Source organism: Ambystoma mexicanum, chromosome 2q (genome assembly GCF_040938575.1).
Source record: "Ambystoma mexicanum isolate Mex_15411 chromosome 2q, UKY_AmexF1_1, whole genome shotgun sequence".
NCBI classification, from domain to species: Eukaryota; Metazoa; Chordata; class Amphibia; order Caudata; family Ambystomatidae; genus Ambystoma; species Ambystoma mexicanum.
The window spans coordinates 192,942,515-192,967,494 of NC_090924.1; the positions used below are offsets into that span (position 1 = coordinate 192,942,515).

At 48.6% G+C, this 24,980-nt stretch overlaps 1 protein-coding gene across 2 annotated transcripts in view; it reads right to left on the bottom strand.

Annotated features, from left to right (window-relative positions):
• LOC138569274 (multidrug resistance-associated protein 1-like) overlaps nt 1-24,980 on the bottom strand; it is a 1,459,677-nt gene that overhangs the window by 1,058,615 nt on the left and 376,082 nt on the right. For both annotated transcript variants that reach the window (XM_069647112.1, XM_069647111.1), the window contains exon 6: nt 6,029-6,090. In XM_069647112.1, coding sequence (XP_069503213.1) covers nt 6,029-6,090 — 62 coding nt within the window. The remainder of the gene's footprint in view (nt 1-6,028; nt 6,091-24,980) is intronic.

Sequence of the window (24,980 nt, forward strand, 5' to 3'; positions counted from 1 at the left end):
CTCGACTGCTTTAGGGTGACAATGATTAATCGATCTCTCGGTTTGCTTGCGGATGTCATCCAAAGAAGAAAATTCGCTCTGATCACGGTCGGTTTCCATAAAGGTAACTTGCTTTTTACTCTTGGTTAGCAAATTAGATTCAGATGTAATGATTTCAGATGTAGAATTTTGTTTCTCCACTGCTTTGTCATAGGGAATGGGTGCCACAAGATCATTGAGAGGGGGAATTGCGCCACAAGGTCATTGAGGGGGGGGCCTTGTTACCAAGTTCAGTGGCAACTTGTTTTTTCCCTCGCAGCTGAGCTGAAGTAGCCACATGGCCTGTAAATGTCAAATTATTTTTAGATGTTACACTTTTGATTAGTTGTTTGATGTTGGTATTAATTCGCCGTGTCGAACCCTTTTGATTTTTTGATTTTTTTGTTGTTCTTGGGTCCACTAAACAATTTCCCTTTGAAGTTTTGGAGTTAAAACGACTATATGAGACTCTTTGCTCCACATGGTCCTCAATTACAATAGAATCACGTTCAGAACCAATGGATACACTGACTGGATCAGTACCTGTATCACACACTGACACCACATCTCTAGTCAGTGGGCACAAAGGAAGACAGATGGTTTTAGAAGCAGATTCATTCACACAGTCAACATTATTCTGATGGCTCGCCTCACACTCTACATGCTCTCCCAGACCAATGATTTGGGAGATTTCAGGTACAGCTGAAGAAAGGGAAACAGGGATTCGAGATGGAATAGTTTGGACTGGGGTATCAGCTAAAGATGCAGGAGCAAGACCAATATTCACATCCTTAATAGCCATGCCATTTGTCTTATCGTTCACAAGTTTACACATCTATACTGCCAGTTGATCAATCTGTTTTGCTTGATCAGTAAGTTTACGTTCTAATGTTTCAAACAGTTTGGTCAATGTAACAATGGTCATATTCATTGCATTCAATGCTATTTCTCGCTAGACTGATTGAGGTTGCACTATAGGTAAAGTACAAGATGCAATCTCTTCACTGTTTCTCTGTGAGGCTGGACTAATGATGGACGGCCTATATCGAGAAGAGTGAACAGTCTGCACAGATTTGTCAAACATACTAGGGGACTGAAATAGATTGTTAGACTCAGACCATACCAAGGAAGATGACGCAATGATGGAAATATTTCCAACAGTGTTTATGCTAGTGACAATACGTTGTATGGAATGCTCTGCTGCCATATGACCAAGTGACGGCAGTGGGTCCTCCTGCAATTTGTGACCAGGCGAGGCAGATGGTGAGGATACATTTGGCAACAGTGCCACTTCCAAATTTTGTGTTGTCAAGGATATGTGCAATGTTGGAGTGTTTTCTACAGACAATAATTGTGTATCAGTGACTGTAACATTAGAAGGCACCAAAGTCAGCTCCGCCACCGGCAAGGAGCTCGCAACCGGCTGTGAAGGCTGTCCATAGTAGGAATGATAGTTGTAATTGCAGGCTTACAAAAGTACCAAATATCGCCTGCACACATTTTCTTATCAGAGTTGGCAAGAGATTGATTAATCATTTTGCGCTTGAGAAGATTGGCCGGTGAAGATCTAACCGGCGTTGACTCGCAGTTCCAGTCACTCCCACAAACACCTAAAAAATGCAGTCAAAAAGAGGTTAGGGGCTGGTCAAAGGGCCTAGCCCCGCAGTTCCAGTCACCCCCACAAACAGTTAAAAGATGCAGAAGAAAGGAGGCTAAAAACTGGTCAAAAGGCCTTGCCCCGCAGTTCCAGTCACCATCACAAACACTTAGAAAATGCAGTCAAAAAGAGGTTAGAGACTGGTCAAAGGGCCTAGCCCCGCAGTTCCAGTCACCCCCACAAACACTTAGAAAATGCAGTCAAAAAGAGGTTAGAGACTGGTCAAAGGGCCTAGGCCCGCAGTTCCAGTCACCCCCACAAACACTTAGAAAATGCTGTCAAAAAGAGGCTAGAGACTGGTCAAAGGGTCTAGCCCCGCAGTTCCAGTCAACCTCTCAATGGAATGATGGCATGCACTGATAAGTAAGAGAAAGTGGCTGTTCCAAGGGCAGGCCCCACATATGCAGAGGAACGCACAGTTAATGCGGGGTTCAAGGAACGGGTGTTGTACAAAGATTCAGTTCCAAAAGCACAAGCTCCGTGAAAGATAGAAGTATCCACAAAGTTCAAAAGTCAGCGCTGTGAGTCTTTTCGAGGCAAAGTGTTTAGGCTTACCCTTAAAGTGGAGTCGCCCGCGTCCCGTTCACCGGGCACTGAACGCAGGACACACTGCTTACGCACCGCGCAGCGCTCCGCGCATGCCCAGAGTTTTAGTAGAGAAAAGAAAAAAGAACTTTGCTGAAGATAAAAAGCGGACTTAAGTTCTGGCAGCAAAAACTATTTTTTTTTTTACAAGTTTCCAAGTTCCAGCTGTAATGGCAGCCTCTCCTCACAGCAACACAGGACACACTGTTACACACTGCGCATGCGCATTGTTTTAGTAGAGAAAAAAAAAGAAATTTGCTGAAGATAGAAAGCGGACTGAAGTTCTGGCAGCAAAAATAAATAAATGTTCCCAAGTTTCCAAGTTCCAGCAGTAATGGCAGCCTCTCCTCACAGCAACACAGGACACACTGCTTACACACCTTAGCTATTTTTCTTTGACTCTATATTTTCAATAATGTTCCTATCTATTATTTTGAATGACTACGTGTGTTCCTCTCGACATTAAAATCCATTAATTTCTTTCTGTTATTTTGAATGACTTCAAAGAAACCATTGAACAAATCTTGTTGTTCCCTTTGACTTTATACTTTTGTGAACCTCTGTCTTCAGTGCTTGGAATGAATAATTAACAATTTAACATGTACATATACCATGTTTTAGCAGTGTATTTTTCAATTAATGTAAAGTAAAACAAAAATCCCTTTTTTCCGTTTTTACTGATTTGTACACATAAATACAGATGAAGATCACTATTCTTCCTTTCAGTATTTATGTGGTGAAAAAATTGATTTAAACGGACGGTGGGTCTTTAAGTTGTCAAACATACCTTGCAGGTTGGTGGCTGTGCAAAGTAACATAACAGAGTGATTTAATAAGGAATTCAATTCGTTTTTAAATTGTTTAAATGGCTGCAGATATGCAGCCCTTGACTTGTTGTGCAAGAACGCAGCTCTAGTAGCTTCCCATTACAGGCATCCAAATGCTAATGTGTTTTTTTCCATGTAAATAAATGTGAGTCACATTTGGATTAATACAGAAAAAATGACCGAAAAATGAGTATAGATAAATACAGATGGAAATGGTGCACAAAAAAACATAACACTGGGGGCTTTATTCATAATAGATTTCTGTGTGCCCTGTATTACAATCCAATCAGATCTGCAGATGAAATTACCACAGTCCCTGAAATAAAATTGTAATAAATCATGTAGAGTGCTAACTGAGCTCTATTATACATTTTCTAGTGGATGTGTCTTTCTGTATATCTACTTTGCAAAATGCAGCATCACGAAAATGATTCACAGTTACCAAGCTGGCATAGATCGTGGGCACAGCTGCATGAAATTGAGTTACAAAGGCAATGCTGGCCGTTGTTGTGGACAAAGGCATTATAAACATGTTGTAAAATGCTGCTATGTACTGTTGGTGACATGACAGCTATTTGACTTTTTGTGTGCTACCATAGAGAATGAATTGTAAATTATGTGACTTTTTACCCCTAATTTTCTAAAAATAAATGTGTTGTGGGGGGGGGGGACCTGCCAAATCCTCCTACATTACTTAGCGCTCCTTAGCTACTCTGTGTGTAGCTTGCACAATTTGTGGGAAAGGTGAATACCTCCCTCCAGAACGGTTTCCTGCTGCCACGGACCTTGAATAATGTAATGCTACTACGCTCCAAGAAATGCCCATCCCCATAGCACCAAGAGCTGCTCTCACTACCGGCATGCATATAGTAATGTTACTGGATGTGCACATTGGTGACTGGTGTTGTCCCCTCCTTGTTTTTGCACTAGGCGAAAAATGTAAGGTTTTATTACAACACATCTTCAACTAGTGTGGTGTGGCCGTTTAGCAACATGGTGATCATGTGCATTACACATGCGTTGTGCCCAGGCAACTTGAGAGGTAGCTGGGAGTGTTGGGATAGGCCCTCAGCAGGACTCACTGGGGCCCCCCCACATTTTGTGCTACCCCACTGTTACAAATCACTCTTTTCTTGCTAGAAACACTCATCTCGGCATGAAAAAAGACAGAGATAAATCCCTACCTAAAATGGCAAACTTAACTGGCAAGTAACCTTCGGATATGAAGTGGTGCTCCTCAAGAAAACAGCCACCCAAATGCCAAACATGAAGCTATCAGAAAAGAAAACACCTCAATTTCGAATTCACAATTCTGCATTGCTACATTCATTAATAAATGAAAAGGAACATTTTGAGAATACAGAGTACAATTTGTAACTGATGATATATGTGCTCATGTTTTTTAAAATAAAATTCCACAATGCAGACACAAACACGTTATGAAAATAGTTATAAATTAGAGTAGACTCAGAGAGTTAACAAATGGATGTAGTAAATACTATTGGCATATGGTGTACAACACAGTGACTGAAACCACCACTGCAAGATGGCCGCAATGCTTCAACAAGCTGTATCTTCATTTTTTGGCAGAGCAATGTGGCAGGCAACAAATAAAGTGATTGTGTAATGAGCAATATCCAGCAGATCGTATCGCAGCAAAGGGCACATTGTGTCTTGGCCAAGATTACAGATGTCGATGACAAGTAATGCAGTTACAAAACGACAAAAAGAGCATCACACGACTGTATGACATGCATCTCAGGGGAAGATGGAGATGAAATAGCAGTGATATTTTGATGATACAGATGTGTCGGGTAGAAAAAAACACAGCGGTATGTTGAAAGGCTGCTCCAAAGTACAGTATCTCAGATTAGAGGGTCTTTGATGAGGAAGATTGGGTCTATTTATTTGTACAACTTCTCTGTAGTCACTTCAAAATGACAATAGGGAAGCTGTAAAACTAAATAATGTATACCTTCTGCGCTATAAAAAGTTTCTTGTAAAATTGTAAATTTTAATGGAATTGAGTATGTACTTTAGTCCCTTTGGAAACCCCCTTCTCAGAAAAAAAAATATTTACTAAGGCAGCCTGCATGCCATGTGTAGCCTGCCCTAGACTCTTGTCTACAGTTCTCATGACACACATTTCTCCCTTGCTGGTATAGGGGTCCTTGGGTGGAATCAGGTGTCTAGGGATCTCTGAGGGAAGACTATGTTTTCTCTGGCAGATTCACTGCTTGCTGTCCTCAGTGAAGCATCGAACAGCGGGTGGCTCCCACAGATTCCCAGTCAACGGATGAAAAACTGGTGATCCCATCACGTGAGATTCTGTTGAACATTATTGCAGAGCACTGAAACAGCTGACTACTTAGACCCAGGCTAATGGATATGATTGGTGAATTATGGTTCTTTATATCAAACTTGATTTAAACTGGTTATGAATTTATACTTCTGGTGTTACGTCGCATAACAAAGATTTATGACGAGAAAACTAAAAAATACACAGATTACTGTAGACAAGACTCACTTTCCAATTGCCACATTTTATCGGTATGCAGTGATAATATTAAATAGAAAACTACTAATGACATTTCAACGAATGAAGAAACAACTAATACCAAAATACCAAATTTTGGAAAAAACTAAAAATGGGGCTGGGAGTGGGAATAGTGGTTTTGGGGATAGGGGGATTTTGGGGGATCACCCCACACCCCAAGAACAAGGAAAACGAAATTAGTTATTTTGGTATTAGTTGTTTTTTATTCATTTAAATTTCATTAGTTGTTTCTTCATTCGATGAAATTACATGTAACCATTTTATCATGATTAAAAAATGACAGCATAAAAAATTCAAATGTCACGATATAGATTTAAGAGAAGATATTTCACAATGCATCAAACATATTTCAAAGACAATTACATCATCCGACATAACACTTACCCAGTAAACCAATTAAATGTAATTTGAGAGAGAAATGAGGAATGTGCTTCTGGGCATGGATTCTAAATAAGAAACAGAAAGAAAGTCTTTGGACCAATTTTCACAAAACAAATTCTCCCCTAAGCATCCACAGACATAACTAATTCTGTGCATACATGTTTATTGCTACGTGTCATAGCCAAGGGGTCAACAGACAATTTCAGACTCAAATTAAGGCACAGAGGGATCATTTTACAACAGAAATAGACCATGGGTTCAGAATGAATTGGGCACATGAATGAGGGTTTTCCAAAGAATTCAGAAGAGCAAATCTAGCTTACTTAAGAAACTCAATAGTTGGTACCCCTCCTCCTTGATGAACATTCACCTTTCCCCAGCTCTGGACTGAGATCACCCCAGCCTCAACACACAGCCTATTGGTCATACATCAGGCCATGCAGAAACCACAGATAAAATGATTGTCAATGTATTTTTATTTTAATTTTCATGCTTAACCTTTTATGTGCAACCCCCCACCACCCCTACATACAGGAGGAACACTGAGTGCAAAGGCTAAAATAGTTTTGCCTTGACTTTTTCCCATACTTAGGGTGAAGGAGGATACAGAACACACCTCCAGTTTATATACATCCTCAGGGCACCTAAGGGTTAAAATGGCATGGACCTCGCTGATTGGCAGATGGAGTACTGAATAATCAGAAGAATTTATGATACAATAAATCACTATAACAATAGTTACAAATAAACAAGCAAGAAACATTAATAGAACGAAAAATGTGGGAGGTTAGTCATTAAACATGTCCTATTCGACACAGACCCCAAACTCATGCCACTTACCAATTTATTTTAAAAAAACAACAGTGTGTAACACAATTATGTTTTCACAAAACAAATCTATTTTCATTAGAAGTATTGTGATACTACCAAGCAGATGACAGCATAAAGCGGTTCAACCTGCAAAACCATTGCATGTTTGACATCGGTTAAAATTGCAATTGAAGTAATATGGGCCCTGATGTTTTTTTGACTGACAAAAAGGATGTACTGGCCGGCAGGGGGTCTGTTGCCGTTTCCTGCCCTTTGGTCCTATTGCAGGTCCTATGTCATATTGTGAAAGTTGCTAGGTTGCCAGGCTCTAGACCGTTTTAATTACCATACGTGGGTATTGATGGGGGTGTCCTACCTGACCAAAGTGGATCCGTGATAATCAGAATGTCTAGAGCTCATGCTATCAAAACGACATCTAAGCTCATAGTCAAGCTACACTCACAGCCTAGGTTCCCCAGTTTAGGGGTAGGAAATGTGCCCTTCCAAAAAGGAAATGCTTCTTTGGAGCATGGCACTTCATCTGAGTCCCCAGTATCTAGTGACTCAAATCTTCTGACGATGATGATGATGATGAACCAGGTCCACTTTTGGGCACTTCAAGGATAGGTATGGAGTTGGAGAAGGAGGGAATGGCCAATCAGGTCGATCATCTGTGTGTTTCTGGGAAAATGTCAACGGGAGTCAAGTTGGTAGTTTTGACTGTTTAGTATCATCTTTGTCTATGGTAATGCAGACCCCTACGAAAAGGATAGAGGCAATTATTTTGGAAGTTCTTGTGCAGTCCCCTTTGGATAAGACAGAGATAGATGTTGAATCAATTAACTCAGGGAGATTGCAATGTATCAACAAGCATATTATTTGCAATCTTAATCTATGTACAAATGTTGCAGAATTTTGCATGTTTTCCTCTTGTTAAGGCCAATGTTAAGTTCCCCAATGATTGCAGCTCCCCTCTAGTCGTCAAATTACTATGGTTGCTTTTAACCACTCTTAGCAATCAACTCGTACCTACCTACATTCTTTGTCAAATCAATGCATATATGTACCTGACTTTTTACTGGAAATGTTTTTCAGCGAGGATGTTTCCCTAGTGATAGCCATCAAGGTTTCATACGCTTTCAAAACCGACCCAGGACTAACATTCAGTGTCCGGCTATTGTCACCCTCAATAAGACCTTTGCTGACAGGGCCTTGGCGTTGTTCCAATTGTTCCAGGACAGGTTTGGTCTAGAGCCAAAGGACCAATACACTTACACAAGGCTGATGGATGCTATATATGCGCAGTTCGGTGGAGAGGTGAACCTCCCCGAAAACTCTCCCCTAGAGGTCAACTTACTTACCGAGCAGATTGATAGGAAGGCTAAAACCATACTCTATCACAGTGATCCCCAACGTGCAACTTGCAAGCAACATGTTGCTCTCCTGACCCTAAAATATTGCTCGCCAGTTGCTGTCATGCGCCCCTTCTATGTGCGCCTATGGGATCGGTGGAGAAGGGGACGCCATAGAAGAGTTCCATCACGTTCGGCGTAACGTGTTCTGCGGTCTAGTCTTCCATTCCAAGATGGCCGTCGCCGGCTTTTTCGGCTCTGTGCAGCCAACAGGGATCGCGTTGCAACTGTGCTTACCTCCGCTTTGTTGCCGACGCTCCTTGTCATTTCTCTTGGCTCTGCTGAGCCCCGCTTTCCTTTGCCCCTCTCTGGTTCTCTTTCCCTGGTTCCTTCTTCTGTTTCTCGCTGGTCTCTCCTTCCCTTTCGCTGGCTCCTTGGGTCCTTTCCCAACACTTCTGGACCCCCACCGGTACACTTCCCGATCTCCCACCTGATCCGGCTCCCCCTGAGAAGTCGCCTCCGCATCCTTCCAGTGGATCCCTCGCCTTCCTGTGCACCAGACTCGAGGAAAGAGGGGTACCTTTCCGGTCTCCTCGAGTAGGGTTTTTTTGCCTCTGTGGTTTTTTCCCCTTAGGCGGCTGCGGACGGGCGTCCCTGGTAACCGGGGTTACTTTCGGAAACCACGGTGGCGTTGTTCCGCGGTCGGCCGTATTTACATAAAAAAGGATCTGCCGTTCGCAACGGAAGGAAACCGAGATCACATCAGCCCGAACTTTCAGGTGAGGAGGTGGAGTTGGGGTCAGATTTCGAAGTTGACACTGAAGGCCCCATCAGTGCTGACAGATTGCAACGCCAATCGAATCCTACCATGGCTACGGCGGAACAAGTTCAAGAACTTGTGGCAGCAGTACAATCACTCAACCTTGAAGTAAGAAATTTGAATCAGGAGATGCAACAGATCAAGGCAGAAAACACAGTTCTCAGACAGATTGTGGCGGATCGGGAACTTCGCAGTACTGACCTCCCTCCCATGCCACTTTCTTCCGGAAGGTTTGATTGATCTGCTACACATCTGAAAGAGTTCTTAGAGGCCTTTAATGTACAATTTACCTTTAGACCTTCCACCTTTTCTACGGATCTAAGTAAGGTGGGGTTGGTTATTTCCAATTCAACGGAAGGAAACCGAGATCACATCAGCCCGAACTTTCAGGTGAGGAGGTGGAGTTGGGGTCGGATTTCGAAGTTGACACTGAAGGCCCCATCAGTGCTGACAGTTGCTCCAGGCCATTGTGTGGAGGCTAAGAAGAAGGACATTCAGGGATAAGACATCAATGGCAGTGTACCCTGAGCCAGAACTGAGCGGGAAGGCTAGCCAATCAGCCTGCTCTATTTGACAGGCATGACATACTGTTAGTTGTTGAAGCATTAGTTGTGGAGGCATCAGTAGAGTGGTCTGAGTGGTGGGGCAGGCCACATGGGTGCAGGGAGCAAGGGGGTGGCAACGGAAATTAATCTCTTGGGGCTTCATATGAGAAGGTACCCAGTGATTGAAGAGAACCGGAAGCACAGAAACTAGGCTGGCCTGGCCTGGCTCTCCATGTGAGTACACATTGTCCGGCTATGTAATCAGGAGTGAGTAAAAATGACTCCCCACTGAACCCACCCTTATTAGGACAATCCACGTCTTAGCACTCTACAATTTCCATGCCACTTGGAGCTCTGGTACCCTATGAGGTGCATTGCTGGCTGGATCAAGTACACAATCTACGAAGATAATGTTGCCGCCAACTGAGCCTTCCCCTGCTACACTCAGGTAGAGAGTAAAGGGGATAGTTGCCAAATAGTACGAAAATAAGTACGTAAATAAGTGACTTGAATGCCCAACTGTCAAGGAAGTTCCAATAAGCTTCTTTTATACATATATAATTTGCGTTTGTTGCCAAAATGCAATTCTTTTGACCAAAATGTTCCACACTAATTCTTTGTGAAGTCATTTTCATCTTTTGATTCTTCTTTCCAGTACTGAAGTGCATTAATGGGAAAAATAATCAAACCAAATGCCCATGTTTGTGTTCTGGTGACAATTGCCAACTGATGTGCATTTATGTCTCTCTTCTGCTACTTTCCCCTCCGCCTTCAAGCATGCTACTATCATCCCTATTCTGAAGAAACCTTCCGCTAATCCTCATCTTGTATCCAACTTCCGTCCAATCTCTCTTCTTCCATTCCTCTCTAAATTACTTGAACGCAAAGTCTACTCTCAGCTCTCAGCGTTTGTTACTAACTTTTCTCTCCTTCCCCCCTTTCAATCATACTTTCGCCCTAAACACTCCCCTGAAACTGCCCTCACTCAGGTACTCAACTCCCTCCTCACTGCTCGCTACTCTAAGCAATCCTCTGTCCTCATCCTCCTTGATCTCTCTGCAGCCTTTGACACCGTTGATCACCCCTTACTGCTCAACACTTTTTCCTCTTTAGGTTTCAAAGGCTCCGTCCTCAACTGGCTCTCTTCTTATCTCTCCCACCGCTCTTTTACCGTCTCCTGGGGTGGTCGTACCTCTTCTACTCTTCCCTTGGACTATGGTGTACCCCAAGGCTCTGTCCTTGGCCCTTTTCTTTTCTCTCTTTACACCTCCCTTCTCGCCCCCATCATCTCTTCCTTCGGTATTTCTCACCACTTCTACGCCGATGACGTTTTTCCTCTCATTTTCTTCCTTCCCTCCTGACCTCCATCTTAAACTCTCTTCTGGTCTTACTGCCATTAAAAACTGGATGTCATCCCACTTTCTCTCTCTCAATACAGACAAGACTGAAGTCTTATTCTTTCCCTCCAACACTATTCCTCCTCCTTCTCCCCCTCCGTCTATTCACTTTCCTCCCGCTAATCTTCATCTCTCTGCCCATGCTCGTAATCTAGGCATTTACTTTGACTTCTCCCTCTCCTTCACCCACCATATTTCTCTCACTTCCCGTGCATGTCGCCACCACCTTTTCAATATTCGCAAAGTACGCTCCTCTCTCACCTTCCACGCCACTAAACCTTTAATCTCCTCCCTATTCCTCTCATCTTTTCTACTGTTCTCTCCTCTTCGGACTCCCTGCTTCTTATCTTGCCCCCCTCAAATCCCTCTACCACTCAGCCATTCGTACCCGCTGTCTTCTCTCTCCTCACGACTCCATCTCCTCCTCACTCTCACATCTTGGCTGGCTTTCCTTTCATGCCCAACTTAAATTCCACTTCCTCTGTCTTGTCTTTAAATCTTTTCATGATCTTGCTCCCCCATATCTCTCCTCTCTTATCTCATTCTACACTCCCTCCCGTTCCCTCTGATCTCTTCCTTCTCTGTGTTCCCCCGTCCCCATGCGCCTCCTCTCGTTTTCGCTCCTTTCAGCTCCTTGCCCCCTCCACTGGAACTCCCTTCCTCTCTCTATCCGTTCCATCCCCACCTATTCCTCCTTTCGTGTCTCCTTAAAATCTCTTCTTCTCCACTCCCCTCCCTGATTCTCTGATCCTCCTCCACCATCCCCTCTCCCCTCCCCTTTTTTATCCTCCTCTTCTTACCTCTCTCCCCCTGCTTTGTTTCCTCTTAATTCCCCTCTTCTCCTCTCGCCTTCAGCTTATTCCACTTCCTGTTCCCCACTTCCTTCCCCTCTCCACCCCTTCTTCCCTCATTTATCTTCACTGGCAAATTGTTCTAGTTGCTGTATTACTGGTTTGACTCATATTTTATAATTGCTTCTACTGTTATTGTATTCTTGTTGTTATAATGTAAAGTGCTTTGGCGTAAAGCGCTATATAAACACCATAAACATAAACATAGACAGGCCGATTCATGGAATTAATGTGCGCTGAAATTTTCAGCGCAAGCGTGCGAAAGCGTGCGAATCGCAGTGCCAGTGCGAAAATCGCAGCGAAACCCGCGCACGGCGATTCATGGAAGTCCGTGCATGTGGAAATCCATGGATGTGCGCTGAAATCATGTTCGGTGCACGCTGGCGCACACGCCTTCAAACAGCGTGCGCTAAGCGCACAGCGAAAGCGCACATAGCGCATGGCGCACACAACAAAAGTAGGCGTAACACGGGCCGTGACACGCGGAATGGGGAACAACGCGTGAAAATGTGGGCGTCACGGGGGAAGTACAGGAGGCAAGTGCGCAGAACGCCCACACACTTGCCTACAACACGTATTCATGGAATCGAATAGGGCAAACCAGCGCACGGGCAAAGATGCGCACAGGTCTAAACACGTCCGGCACACGATGGCAGGCGGTAGCGTCCCTGCGCATGAAAAAAATGTGCGCTAACAAAAAGCATGTACATACAGCTATGATGAATGTCCCATACTGACAAATGACGTGCAAAGGGGTACGTGACAAACACGGACACCCGCTGTGTGAAAAATAGCATGTGCGTGTATTTCGGAGGTGCGCGGGAAGTTTCACACGCGATAGGCCTTGGGCGAGTGGGGAACGTTTTATTTCTGGGGTTCGCGTGAAGTCTCACACGCGATTGGATCCGGGTACATGTATTTCTGGGGTTTGCGTGAAGTTTCACACGCGATTGGCCCTGTGCGAGTGGGGAACGTGTATTTCTAGGGTTCGTGTGAAGTTAAACACGCAATAGGCCTTGGGCGAGCGGGGTACTTGTATAACTGGGGTTCGCGTGAAGTTTCACACGCGATTGGCCCTGTGCGAGTGGGGAACGTGTATTTCTGGGGTTCGCGTGAAGTCTCACACGCGATTGGATCCGGGTACGTGTATTTCGGGGGTGCGCGGGAAGTTTCACACGCGAAAAGGCCTGTGCGAGTGGGGTAGTTGTATTTCTGGGGTACGCGTGGAGTTTCACACGCGATAGGCTGTGTGCGAGTGGGGTACGTGTATAACTGGGGTTCGCGTGGAGTTTCATACGCGATTGGCCCTGTGCGAGTGGGGTACGTGTATTCCTGGGGTTCGCAGGAAGTCTCACACGCAATTTCAGCAGCGTACGTGTATTTCGGGGGTGCCGGGGAGTCCTACACGTGAATTGGCAGTGTGGGTTCTCCCAGGTGTTCCCTCTACACCCTCCACGGCCCCTGCAGGTAGCCCACACTACAGGGGACTACCCTGCACCCCTGGTCATGTCCCGCAGGCAGCCCATCCACCATGGGCATACCCCCTAGCCAAGACACATGTCACCTTGCACTACTGATCACCAACGCATGACCCCCTGCACCCCCGCCCCCCAGCAGTGAGGGGCACCTGCCAGCAGACCCCCACACATGTCCCCCTGCACCCCCACCCCCCAGCAGTCAGGGGCACCTGCCAGCAGGCCCCCACTCATGTCCCCCTGCACCCCCACCCCCCAGCAGTCAGGGGCACCTGCCAGCAGGCCCCCACACATGTCCCATTCATGTCCCCTAGCACCCCCACCCCCCAGCAGTCAGGGGCACCTGCCAGCAGGCGCCCACACATGTCCCCCAGCACCCCCACCCCCCAGCAGTGCAGGGCACCTGCCAACAGGCCCCCACACATGTCCACCAGCACCCCCACCCCCCAGAAGTGAGGGGCACCTGCCAGCAGGCCCCCACTCATGTCCCCCAGCCCCCCCACACCCCCAGCATTGACAGGCACCTGCCAGCAGGCCCCGACACATGTCCCCCAGCCAACACGTCATCACAATCCAGATCCCTGGCTCTTATGGCCACCCAAATCCCACCCCACGCCACGCCACCCCAGTCCAGTCCAAACACCCAACCAAGCTTTACATCCACTCCAAATTGAAATCCCCATTACATGATAGATCACAAATAAGCAGTATGCGCATGAGTACAAGTCTGTCAGACCCACACAATGGCAACACATGACAGAGAAAACCCACATTGTGACATGCATGAAACCAATGAGAGAAGACCACACATTGAAGTAAGAAACAAAAATGTATTCAAGTCAAAATGAAGGGAATGAAATCAAAACACACAATAATGCCAATAATAATCAAAATGCAGCATGTCCCAAAAAATGATAAATAAATAAAATGAGAATCCAAATGAATCTAAATGAAAATGTGTCCAAAGTCACCGTCCAACAAAGCAAATCCAAAGGGAAAGAAAACCTTAATATCCATTGCTCCATGGTGAAAAAAAAAAGATGAAGGAGAAAAATCCACTGTAAAACTGTGTACAAATAGCAAATTCAGGGTCCATGAGCCCAACGACATAAATGAAACCTACAATGAAACCTACCGAATTACTAACTATATACAAAAATGAGGGGCATAGTCCATGCGCCCCAAATGAAAGAAAAAAGAAATGAAACTTAACACTAATGAACTATATAAAATGGCGGCGGGCAAGTCCAACGGCTCACTTGTTGATGTCATGGGCCAGGGCATCATCGAACTCCTGTTCAATGTCTTGGAGGCGGGCCTGTTCTCTGGCCCCGAGGTCTCGCAGGGATAACCCCATGTCCACCTCCAACTCCCTGCGAATTCCCTCGAGGCACTCAGCGCGCCTCAGCGCCCTGCGCATGGAGTTCTCCGCCCTGACCATTGTGAGCCGTGCCTTCTCCGCCCGCCGCCGCTCCGCACCTATCTGCTGGCCCAACCGCTGCCACACGGAAGACACTCCCATTCCAGGGTCGTCCTGCCCTCCGGCCGATGCCTGCCCCTCTGATGTAGATGGCCCCGAGCCATGATGCCTCCCACGTTGAGCCTGCCGCTGCCTCCGACGCAACTGCCTCTGCCAGCACGACGGCATCCATCCAGGCTGATGGAATCCAACGACGCCGTCGTGCACGTGCCCTGCCCGATGATGCCGGCACATCCTCCATCTGCTGGGGTCCAGTTGCTGGGGTGTCCACCCCTGCTGGACCTCCGACTCCTGACTGTGGCAGGGATGGGATCCCCACTGAGCTGGCTGCATTGGTCAGGGCAGGTCCACAGGGGGCCCTGGTGGCATCTGGGCCGGAAGACGGCATGGAGAATGACTGGCGCATAGTCTCCACAGAGGAGGAGAGGGTCGCCAGAGTGGCCGACACATGTACAAAACCCCCGACCATGGACACTCCCAATTGGGCCACGTTGGCATGCTGCTCTTCGTGATGATGTGCGTGCTCCCCCCGGGAAGCACACACGTCATCACGAATGTCACGCGTGCGCAACGCGACACCAATCAGGACCTTCTCCATACGGCCAGGGGTCCCCTCGTCCGCAGGTAGAGGAGTGTCAGATGACATGGACATCCCCCCTACCTGCGGACGGGCCTGGGATGGGGCATCCCTGCTGGTGCATGGTGGTGCAGTCACAGTGTCAGGGACAGTGACATGCACAGGCCCCTCCACGGCGACCTGTGCTGCCTCCTGCCCCTACCCCTGGACTGCACCACTTGCACCAGTGGTACCACCCCCACCAGGCCCCATGTGCGGCTCAGTAGCGGCCTCCTCCTTCTCTGTGGAAACCACCAACCTGGATGGCTCCACACCGTTTTCCGCCATTGCAAGCCCCTGTGGGGGCTCACCCACCCCTTCCGCTGCAGCCATAGTGGCAGACGCAGCACCAGTCCCCTCACTCCCGGACGATGGTAATTTCTGGGAGGGTGACTGGGCCTTGCGTCACTGGCCGGTGGGGGCATCCCCGCCGCTTTGCTCCACAGCGCCGTCTCCGCCCTCTTCATCACTTGCCGCTGTGTAGAGGGAGACAGAGAACACAAGCATCAGGGTACTGTACAATGGTCCCCTTGACAGGAAGCAATAGCAGATGAGTGGCACTGTCAAACATCACTTCCATCATGTCCCTCCACCACACATGGGTCATTGCAGGCAAAACACATGCAGTAACAGGCATGGCGCATGCTATGAACATTAGCATACATGTCCAAGGGACTCTTGAAACATACAATGCTGGTTTGAAACTCACATGCATCATGGGTCATGCCTATCACATATCCATCTGGCCTCGTACACCCCAGACACAGTGGATACAAGGATGAGTAGGCTGCATCAGTGAATCTGAACATTGTCACAGACATGTGTCATGCATCCATGGCATTTACAAGCCACAGACACGCAAGTCAGACACACAGACATGGACACCAGACATGTCCATGACAGCAGCACCCATCTCTCACACTTCATCCATGTCCAATAACAGAGACAGGCATGCATTAATGTGTGCATTCCGCATGCTGCTCCGCATGTTGCATTGTAACACATGCACCAACCATGTGGTTCACACATTACTGGTCTCACATGCAAGACCATGATGTCCCTGCACACACACATACGTACATGGCCTATGTCACACATACAGGCAAGTATCAGACAACCAGCACCCTGCAACATGCCCTGTCTCACACAGCAATGCTTGGCCACTTACCGCTCAACTCCAGACGGGTCTGCCTCTGAAGGATCTGGGCGTGGAGCGCTGGGCCTACACGTTCCAGGACCCTCATCTGGATGGTACTCATGCTGCCCCGGCCCCCCTCCACGAGGCGCCGGGCCTTTATGAGGGTCCTGGACCTCAAGTCCTCCCAGCGCTTCTTGACTTGCTTGATGTTGCGGGTTGCCACCCCCTCCGCGTTGATGGCAACCACAAAGTCATCCCAGATCCTATCCCATCCTTCCTTGTTGACGCGTGATGTTCCAAAGAGGGCATCATAATGCCCCAGGACATGCTCCACCAGGACACCAACTTCCTTCTGACTGAAGCTGGTGGCCCTCTGCCCCTCTGGCTGGGGGGTCGCCAGTGGTCTCAGATGGTGTTTGCCCTGACATGGCGACCCCCGAGGCAGGCGTTGGTGGGCAACTGTGTCCTGGGGCTGGGCTGTGGAGCGATGGTATCCCAGTCGGGAGTCTTCTGTTCCAGCAGGGGTGGACACAGCAACTGGACCCCTGCAGATGGCTGATGTTCAGGCACCAAATAGCAGGGCACGTGGGCAGCAGGCAGTCAGGCAGCAACAGATGGCAGGTGGGAGCGTGCTCGGGCTCTGTGGGGCAGGAAAATGGCCTTCAGGGCAAGAGCGTGTGTTTTCGCGTGGCCAGCTTGATACAGAGTGTTTTGGCACGTGAAAATCTTGCACGTCAGCGTGTAATTCGAGGAAAGGGCCTTAGCGCGTAAGTGGGTCAGCACACGCACGCGATTCCATTGGACCAATGCCCCACCTTTTTGTATATAGTTGTTCATTAGGTAGGGTTTTTGTAGGTTTCCTTTCAATGGTTGGGCTCATGGACCCTGGATTTGTACTTTGTATATAGTTCAACACTGGATTTCACTTCATTTAAGTTTCTTTTTTACCATGGATCAATGGATGTGTCTTATTTTTACACTTTGGATTTGGTTGGACGGACAGACTCTTTGGACCCATTTGCTTTTGGATTGATTTGGATTCTGCTTTCACACATATATTTTGAATATTTTGGACATGCAGCTTTTTCTTCATTATTTCCATTATTGTGTGATTTTGTTTTATTCATTTGGTTAATTATTGAATACACATTTATTATATACTTTACTGATGTGGTCTTATATCATTTGTTTTGTGCATGTCACAGTCATGTGTCACCATTGCGTGGGTCTGAGGGACATTGATTCATGGCCATGCTGGTTATGTATTTTCTATCATGACTTTGGGACTTGTGGGGTGTTTGGACTGGGGTGGGATTTGGGTGGCCATGAGGGGCATGGGTCTGGAGTGTGATGATCTGTCGGGGGGACATGTGTGGAGGCCTGCTGGCAGGTGCCCCTGACTGCTGGGGGGTGGGGGTGCAGGGGGACATGTGTGGGGGCCTGCTGGCAGGTGCCCCTGACTGCTGGTGGTTGGGGGTGCAAGGGCACATGTGTGGGACATGAGTGGGGGCCTGCTGGCAGGTGCCCCTGACTGCTGGGGGGTAGAGGTGCAGGGGGACATATGTGGGACATGGGTGGGGGCCTGCTGGCAAGTGCCCCTGACTGGTGGGGGTTCAGGGGGACATGTGTGGGGGCCTGCTGGCAGGTGTCCCTGACTGCTGGGGGATGGGGGTGCAGGGGGACATGTGTGGGGGCCTGCTGGCAGGTGCCCCTGACTGCTGGGGGTTGGGGGTGCAAGGGGACATGTGTGGGACATGAGTGGGGGCCTGCTGGCAGGTGCCCCTGACTGCTGGGGGGTGGGGGTGCAGGGGCACATGTGTGGGACATGAGTGGGGGCCTGCTGGCAGGTGCCCCTGACTGCTGGGGGGTAGAGGTGCAGGGGGACATATGTGGGACATGGGTGGGGGCCTGCTGGCAAGTGCCCCTGACTGGTGGGGGTTCAGGGGGACATGTGTGGGGGCCTGCTGGCAGGTGCCCCTGACTGCTGGGGGGTGGGGGTGCAGGGGGACATGTGTGGCGGCCTGCTGGCAGGTGCCCCTGACTGCTGGGGGTTGGGGGTGCAAGGGGACATGTGTGGGACATGAGTGGGGGCCTGCTGGCAGGTGCCCCTGACTGCTGGGGGGTGGGGGTGCAGGGGGACATGTGTGGCGGCCTGCTGGCAGGTGCCCCTGACTGCTGGGGGTTGGGGGTGCAAGGGGACATGTGTGGGACATGAGTGGGGGCCTGCTGGCAGGTGCCCCTGACTGCTGGGGAGTGGGGGTGCAAGGGGACATGTGTGGGACATGAGTGGGGGCCTGCTGGCAGGTGCCCCTGACTGCTGGGGGGTGGGGGTGCAGGGGGACATGTGTGGGGGCCTGCTGGCAGGTGCCCCTGACTGCTGGGGGTTAGGGGTCCAAGGGGACATGTGTGGGACATGAGTGAGGTCCTGCTGGCAGGTGCCCCTGACTGCTGGGGTTTGGGGGTTAAAGGGGACATGTGTGGGACATGAGTGGGGTCCTGCTGGCAGGTGCCCCTGACTGCTGGGGGTTGGGGGTGCAAGGGGACATGAGTGGGGGCCTGCTGGCAGGTGCCCCTGACTGCTTGTAACGCTCACCTGATTCTCGCAGAGGCGCCGGTCTTGACTGGGCGACTACCGTATCTTCAAAAGTGATGTGCACCACCCGGTTGGCTCTTTGGGCTGGACCTCTGTGCACTGTATGCCTGACTCGAAGAGTAAGATGTCTTAGGTAAGTGAACGCCGAGCTCTCTATCTGCCTCGGGGCAGGGTGCTGTAACCAGTTTCTTCACTGGATAGGTAGCGCAGGCCTCTTGACTTCAGAGGACTGCTGTCCGTCGTTTACTTCACGAACGGTGTGTTCCGAATATTTCAAATGTCTTTAAAAGTCTTTTGTAATGCTGTCTCTTATTTTGCAGGGTTCCGGCGATGGCGGTTGACTGGCTGAAGTGAGTTGAGGATGGACCCGTATGCGGAATAGAAGCGCCTGGAAGCGCGTAAGTAAGCGCTTGTTGCTTGCTTCACGATGCGCACTAACTGTCCTTTTATTTTGCAGATACCAGTTCGGAGCTGCTGAAGGATGCCGGAATGCCCACTGAGTTCGGCGTGGATGGAGTAATGGCACGTGAGTATTGAACGTTACCCAATGTCTTTAAACGCACCTTCTTTTGTCTTACAGATGCGGGATGCAGCGCCGAAGGCCTCCGGAGCGTGCGAAGAGTTGGTAAGCTTTTGTCTTTCAGATGCCGGAATGCAGTGCGATGACCTCCGGAGCGCGTGAAGAGTATGTAAGCCTTTGTCTTTCAGATGCAGGAATGCTGCGTGAGGCGTTGGTGACAGCCGATGGACCAGGTAAGAGATGCGCTGTCACTGAAGACCGTAGTGCTAACCTGTTCTTTCTTGTCTTTATAGATGTTGCTGAAGACTGGATTCAGGATGGTAAGCCTTTTTCCTTTAGGCCCAGGATCAGATGCAGAAGACACGATGAGCGTTCTGCTGCAGAGGATGCAGAATGACGCAAAGCAAGATTCATCCATCGGGTGTGGTTTAAATAGCCTCCTGTAGTGCTTAGGTGTTTCCTTCCACAGCCACGCCTAGGTAAGAAAAGAGTTCCTGCTTTCCAGAAGAGTTCCAGTGTTCTGAACCTAGGGAGTGGCTCCTGCCCCACCCAACAGGAAAAGTAGTCCCAAACAGAAGAGGATCAGGGGTTCAACTGGCAGGTAAGTAAGCAACATGGTCTGCTGCAGGTAAGTCCACCCAAGCATTATGAGCCCGGCGCTTGCAGCGCTGGGACTGGGCATATTTATGAGCCTGGCGCCACTGGCGCCAGGACAGGGTCCAAAAGGTCCCAATTGGGACTGGCTGGCACTCGGAACCTGGGTTATGGATCTGCTTCCAAGAGAGTTGGGTAAGTCCTGGCCTTTTGGAAGCAGAGATCATGACACTGCTGGGGGGTGGGGGTACAGGGGGACATGTGTGGGACATGAGTGGGGGCCTGTTGGAAGGTGCCCCTGACTGCTGGGGGGCAGGGGTGCAGGGGGACATGTGTGGGACATAAGCAGGGGACTGCTGGCAGGTGCCCCTGACTGCTGGGGGGCGGGGGTGCAGGGGGACATGTGTGGGGGCCTGCTGGCAGGTGCCCCTGACTGCTTAGGGGTGGGGGTGAAAGCTGACATGTGGCTTGGCTGGGGGGCATGCCCATGGTGGATGGGCTGCCTGCGGGACATGACCAGGGGTGCGGGGTAGTCCTCTGTGGTGTGGGCTGCCTGCAGGTGCGTGGAGGGTATAGAGGGAACACCTGGGAGGACCCACACTGCCAATTTACGTGTAGGACTCACCGCGCACCCCTGAAATTCACCTACCCCGTTCTGACAGCAAAATCGCGTGTGAAACTTCCTGCGAACCCCAGAATTACACGTACCCTGCTGAAATCGCGTGTGAAACTTCCCGCGAACCCCAGTTATACACGTACCCCACTCGCACAGGCCCTTTCGCGTGTAAAACTTCCCACGAACCCCCGTAATACACGTACCCTGCTCCAATCGCGTGTGAAACTTTACGCGAACCCCAGTTATACACGTTCCCCACTTGCACAGGCCCTTTCGCGTGTGAAACTTCCCGCGAACCCCAGTTATACACGTACCCCACTCGCACAGGCCCTTTCGCGTGTGAAACTTCACGCGAACCCCCGTAATACACGTACCCTGCTGAAATCGCGTGTGAAACTTCCCGCGAACCCCAGTTATACACGTACCCCACTCGCACAGGCCCTTTTGCGTGTGAAACTTCACGCGAACCCCCGAAATACACGTACCCTGCTGAAATCGCGTGTGAAACTTCCTGCGAACCCCAGTTATACTCGCACAGGCCCTTTCGCGTGTAAAACTTCCCACGAACCCCCGTAATACACGTACCCTGCTCCAATCGCGTGTGAAACTTTACGCGAACCCCAGTTATACACGTACCCCACTCGCACAGGCCCTTTCGCGTGTGAAACTTCCCGCGAACCCCAGTTATACACGTACCCCACTCGCACAGGCCCTTTCGCCTGTTAAACTTCACTCAAACCCCCGAAATACACGTACCCTGCTGAAATCGCGTGTGAAACTTCCCGCGAACCCCAGTTATACACGTACCCCACTCGCACAGGCCCTTTCGCGTGTGAAACTTCCCGTGAACCCCAGTTATACACATACCCCACTTGCACAGGCCCTTTCGCGTGTGAAACTTCACGCGAACCCCCGTAATACACGTACCCTGCTGAAATCGCGTGTGAAACTTCCCGCGAACCCCAGTTATACACGTACCCCACTCGCACAGGCCCTTTTGCGTGTGAAACTTCACGCGAACCCCCGAAATACACGTACCCTGCTGAAATCGTGTGTGAAACTTCCTGCGAACCCCAGTTATACTCGCACTGGCCCTTTCGCGTGTGAAACTTCACGCGAACCCCCGAAATACACGTACCCTGCTGAAATCGCGTGTGAAACTTCCTGCGAACCCCAGTAATACACGTTCCCCGCTTGGCGTTTGCTGTTTCGCAGCCCTGTAAACTGGTCCAGGGTTAGCGCAGCCCTTTGCACTGGATTGGGGATTTTGAAGGCTTTTCCTTGCGCTAGGAGCGTTCTTGGGGGCGTAACTGGCGCTGCTGCAGGGTCGCTGCACCCCTCTGCGCCACGGCTGGTTTTTGAGGTGAAAATCCATGAATACGCTGTGCGCGGAAATCGATTTTAGCGCACGCGGCTGGCGCAGACATTCGCACTCGCACACTGTGCGCCAGCCGCGTGCGCCACTTTTGTGCGAAAATTCTATGAATTACCCTGATGATGTGTACAATATGAAGGGAAAAACCCACCCTTCTGTAAAGTGCCCCTAAAGATCCTGACAATCCCTTTGGAGGGATGGACGGGACAGCACCAAAAGAAGCTTGTATATTTTTGAGTAAATGCTGCTGCTGAAACGTGCTTAAAACATTTGCCATTAAATTGCTTGAACATTTCCTGGGAGAGAACTCCAAGCACTCAAATATTTTGTTACATCCTGCAATGTTTTTGAATAATTTTGCTGACCAAGTGCCTAGAAATGCACTGTTTGCCATTGCCACTTAATATACTAAAGATTGTATTTCTATACCAATTTAATGTCAAATGATGTTTAAGGCCATTATGAATTGTCTGGACTAGGCTTACACTAGGTTTACACCTGGATGAGATTACTGTTAATTGCTGATAATTAACAGTGCCATTAGCAGTATGAGCTTAGTACAGTTATGATGTGTTCTAATCATTTTGCCACCAACTGAATGCTGATAAATTACATCAAAGTACTGAAGTTGCTCACCATTTAATCTGACACTTAAATGTTGCTGATTGCTAACAAAAGGTTGGCGACCCCTGCCAGGACATAAACAACTACACTTCACCACCCATGGTGAATTTAAAGGCCAGATAGGAAAGTGATGTGGGGGCACCAGAAGAGGAAGAGTGGGTGGAAGTGTTGATAGCAGCAAGGGAGGTCAATATGTCAACTAGGATGAGACTGGTGCAATTCAAGATCCTGTGCAGGACATACTACTCTAGGGATAGGCTACACAAAACGTGCAGAGACGAAAACAACATGTGTCAGAAATGTGGGGCAGGGGTCGGAAACACCCTTTCATCAACTCTGGCAACGTCCTGAGATCAGGATGCACTGGGAGAGAATTCTGACCAAGCTAGTGGAACATCCAATCCCCAGAGATCCCAAACTGTTGCTAATACATATATGGGGGAAAACGAAGGGACCAGGTGGGAGTGAAAGGGAATCGTACCGAAATGTCACCCTCATTTGTGCGCCCTCGTAGTCACTGCAACTTTGGGGGCGCACAAAATGAGGGCGACACTTACTTCACCCAAGCAGAGCAGGGATTGTCCCCCGCCCTTCTTGGGTGCCGTAACGGGAGTCAGGGGTGTCCCCCGCTTACCATTTTGGTAAGCGGGGAACAAGAAAGAAAAAAAAAAAGAAAAAGAAAAGCACCATGCAGTGTCAGCTCTAACCCACGTTAGCGGGAGGAGCTAACGCCGCAGGGATAGCAGGGTGTAGACAGCACACACAGAAGTGTGCCGCCGTAAAGGTAAGTGGGGTGGAGGGGTGGGAAGATAAATGTGGGCCAGGGGATGCAGGCACTGAGCCACGTCGTAATTGTCGTCGATATTTTGGTCAGCGCAGTTACGGGCAGCGCATTGATCACATAGATTCAAGAAAAAGTTTTACATATTGCCTAGGGTCTAGCATCCAAATGGGGGTCGGAATACATGCCAACACTGAGCTTGTGGGAAGGGGGAATTGAATGCTGTTGGAGGATGGAGGAAATAATATATAGGAATAGGGGGTCCATGAGGAAATGTTACAAAATATGGAAGAAATGGGAGAGACTTTCTTGAACGCTGAACGGACATGCACCATCGAACCCTTGACTCACGAGTAGACCTGCGCGAAGAAAGTTAGAGACTCATGGGGGGGAGGGAGTGGATTTGCAGATTTAGGAAATGTGGGATCGGGCAGAAGGAGCAGACGTGGGGGAACAGGATGGATGACTGTGTGTACTCTGATTATTACGTTCATGTATGTTTTATACGTTCATGTATGTTTTAAGAAAATCCAATAAAATTGATCTAAAGAAAAAGAAAAAGACCTTTGCTGCCAATGTTATCACATAAACAACCCTCAAATCCACTGAATAGTAAGGATTCCGCTAGGTGATCTAGTGTCTTCTCATCAGCAAAATCCAGTATACTTCTATTTAGATCACCAATCTCCAGTATTGATTTCAGTGGTTTATGGTCGCTTTCAATCCTTGGCACAACCAAAATATTCACGACCCTCACCCGGACTTCCATATCGATAATTATAGAATTAACAGCTGAAACCCCTATTGATGATACAAATATCAGGAAACAAACAGAATAATCTGGCCTAATGAACGACATGCGATTTGTGGAGTCAAAGTGGAAATATGATAGCATGCGGCCGACACTGATTAGTGGGAGTGAAAACCAAGGGTTTAAGCTTAATTCATCAAGAGAATCTAAGGAATGTTCAGGTTTAGGGTCATGACTAGCTTCACACTAAAGATTAAAATCCCACCAAATTAAGAGACTTGGGTCTGATAATTGTATTTCATATGCTAACTCAGCTCAGCTATTTATGAACTGATGTTTACATTCAAGATGTGCATGCAAAAACAGACGGTTGATGCTAAACTTTTGGGACAGAAACAGCAAAACAAAAATCATGTCTGCCGCTGGCAGAAGTCAATTTCGTAACTGTTAAAAATGGTTCAAAAAAGCTTCTAGCCATAAGATCAGCCAATACCTGAACTCAATCAGAACGTGTTACACTCTACGCGCTGCCCTCCTCCATGTCAGGTAGTGCATAAATCAAGCTGCAAGGGGGGGAAGCAGGCATTCTACTCAGATCTACCCTTCATCAGTTCACT